The sequence below is a fragment of the Lipotes vexillifer genome, unplaced genomic scaffold, assembly GCF_000442215.2.
Source record: "Lipotes vexillifer unplaced genomic scaffold, Lipotes_vexillifer_v1.1 scaffold235, whole genome shotgun sequence".
Classification (NCBI taxonomy): Eukaryota; Metazoa; Chordata; class Mammalia; order Artiodactyla; family Lipotidae; genus Lipotes; species Lipotes vexillifer.
The window spans coordinates 499,026-500,805 of record NW_006791020.1 but is presented as its reverse complement, the minus strand read 5'-3'; the positions used below and the strand labels follow the sequence as shown (position 1 = coordinate 500,805).

Below are 1,780 nucleotides of genomic sequence, written 5' to 3'. Positions count from 1 at the left end.
ATTATTTATCTTCCAAAACAAAATCACATGACCTTGCAACACATTAATTTGCAAAGATTATTACTGTGCTGCTCTTTTCGTTTGTGTTTGTTCCTTTTCCCTAAAGTTCCATGAGGCAAAAAAGCTAGATGGATTAGTAGGACTTCTACTCTTAAAAGACCAAAAATTATTTTGCTTTAATCAGAAAGGATATATTACATTAACAGGTCTAGGGGAGCTATTTTTAAAAGCTCTTGAAAACTAAGTTTTCATTATAAAAAAATTTATTGCAGAAAGACAATTTATGTTTACATGTAAAAATATTTTAGGCTCAATATGAAAAGCTGCTGCCATATTACCTTTTGGCCAATTATTCAGATAGCTACATTTTTATAACCTGCTTTATGTACTTAAAACCTAAGAGAAATGTGAAACACAAAAAAATAAGAAACAAAATACAGTATTTGTAAAAAAAATGACTATCTTATTTGAAATATATATATAATTCTCAACGTATAAATGAATAGGCCATAACATGTAAAACTTTTAAGTGTTATAGGTTAGGACAAAAAATTAAAAAAAAAAAAATGTAGGGGGAGAGGAGAAGGAAGAAGAGAGAAAGGGAACAAGAGAGGGAGAGACAAACAACCAACTAAAACTAAGACAATCCAGATTCATATAACTGCTCATCTGATGTGAAGAGATGAAGAAAAAAATGGACTTTCAAACTTGAAGGCTAAAATGTTTTACTATTTCAACATGAAATTCCTTCAGAGCTCTCATAATATGTATGTGGTTCTGGAACAAAATTCTTACTTCTTAGCTCATTAACAATGTGTACATTTGAAAATAAATATATACAATATATCAGAACAAACCCTTTGGGACCATATTTAAGCAAGGACAACCAAGGAAACAGAATTTAGGCATTTAGGATGCCTGTAACATTTAGGATATATGGTATTTTGAAGACTAATATTCTCTTCCTTGCTCATTAGCCTGAAGTCTTCGTTATACACATGTTGTTTCTAAAGTAGTTTTCTCACAGAGACAAGCATCTTGATGGGCCAAACCAATTTCATTTTCTCCAGTACTACAAAAATTAAAAACAAAGAAACAGAAAATAATTAGCTTCACTGTTCACAAAGAAAAACAAGTTTATAGTTCTAAAAACTGCTTAGAAAGAGACATATAATTCTTTAATAGAAAAAAAAACCCCAAAACACCCTCAGGTAATTCCAGTCCTTAATTTTTTTTAAAAGAAGTCTTCTATTAAAAAAAAAAAAAAGGTGAAATTATTACTTTACTACATGCCATGAAGAGGATTTAAATTAACTACAATGTACAGGATTCCTAAGACTTTGCTTAAAAATCAGTTTATATGAGCAAATATTTGGGGGAGGGAATGTTTGCTAACTGTAAGCTCAAGATGATCTCATTATTACATGGCAGACAAATCTAGCACTAGGAAGGCAAAAATTCCACAAAATTTTGCAGTGACAGATGATTAATATTTTGAGTAGTGAGCTTAGTTCTTGGTATGACATTTTTAGAGACTGTGAAAACGTATAATTTATTCCAGAGTGCAGCCAATGTACAATACAGAGTACAGAAATGGTCTGGAAAAAAAAAATCAAAGGAGGGCTTCCCTGGTGGCACAGTGGTTGAGAGTCCGCCTGCCGATGCAGGGGACACAGGTTCGTGCCCCAGTCCGGGAAGATCCCACATGCCGTAGAGCGGCTGGGCCCGTGAGCCATGGCCGCTGAGCCTGCGTGTCCGGAGCCTGTGCTCCGCAACGGGA

The 1,780-nt window shown here is 33.8% G+C and overlaps 1 protein-coding gene across 2 annotated transcripts in view; it reads right to left on the bottom strand.

Annotated features, from left to right (window-relative positions):
- Nucleotides 1–700: 700 nt before the first annotated feature.
- The window catches only part of PIK3C3 (phosphatidylinositol 3-kinase catalytic subunit type 3), a 161,886-nt gene continuing 160,806 nt past the window's right edge, over nt 701–1,780 (bottom strand). The window contains exon 25 of one of the 2 annotated variants that reach the window (XM_007464169.1): nt 701–1,072. In XM_007464169.1, coding sequence (XP_007464231.1) covers nt 1,058–1,072 — 15 coding nt within the window. In that variant the 3' untranslated portion in view covers nt 701–1,057. The remainder of the gene's footprint in view (nt 1,073–1,780) is intronic. The other variant, XM_007464170.1, reaches the window with a different exon arrangement.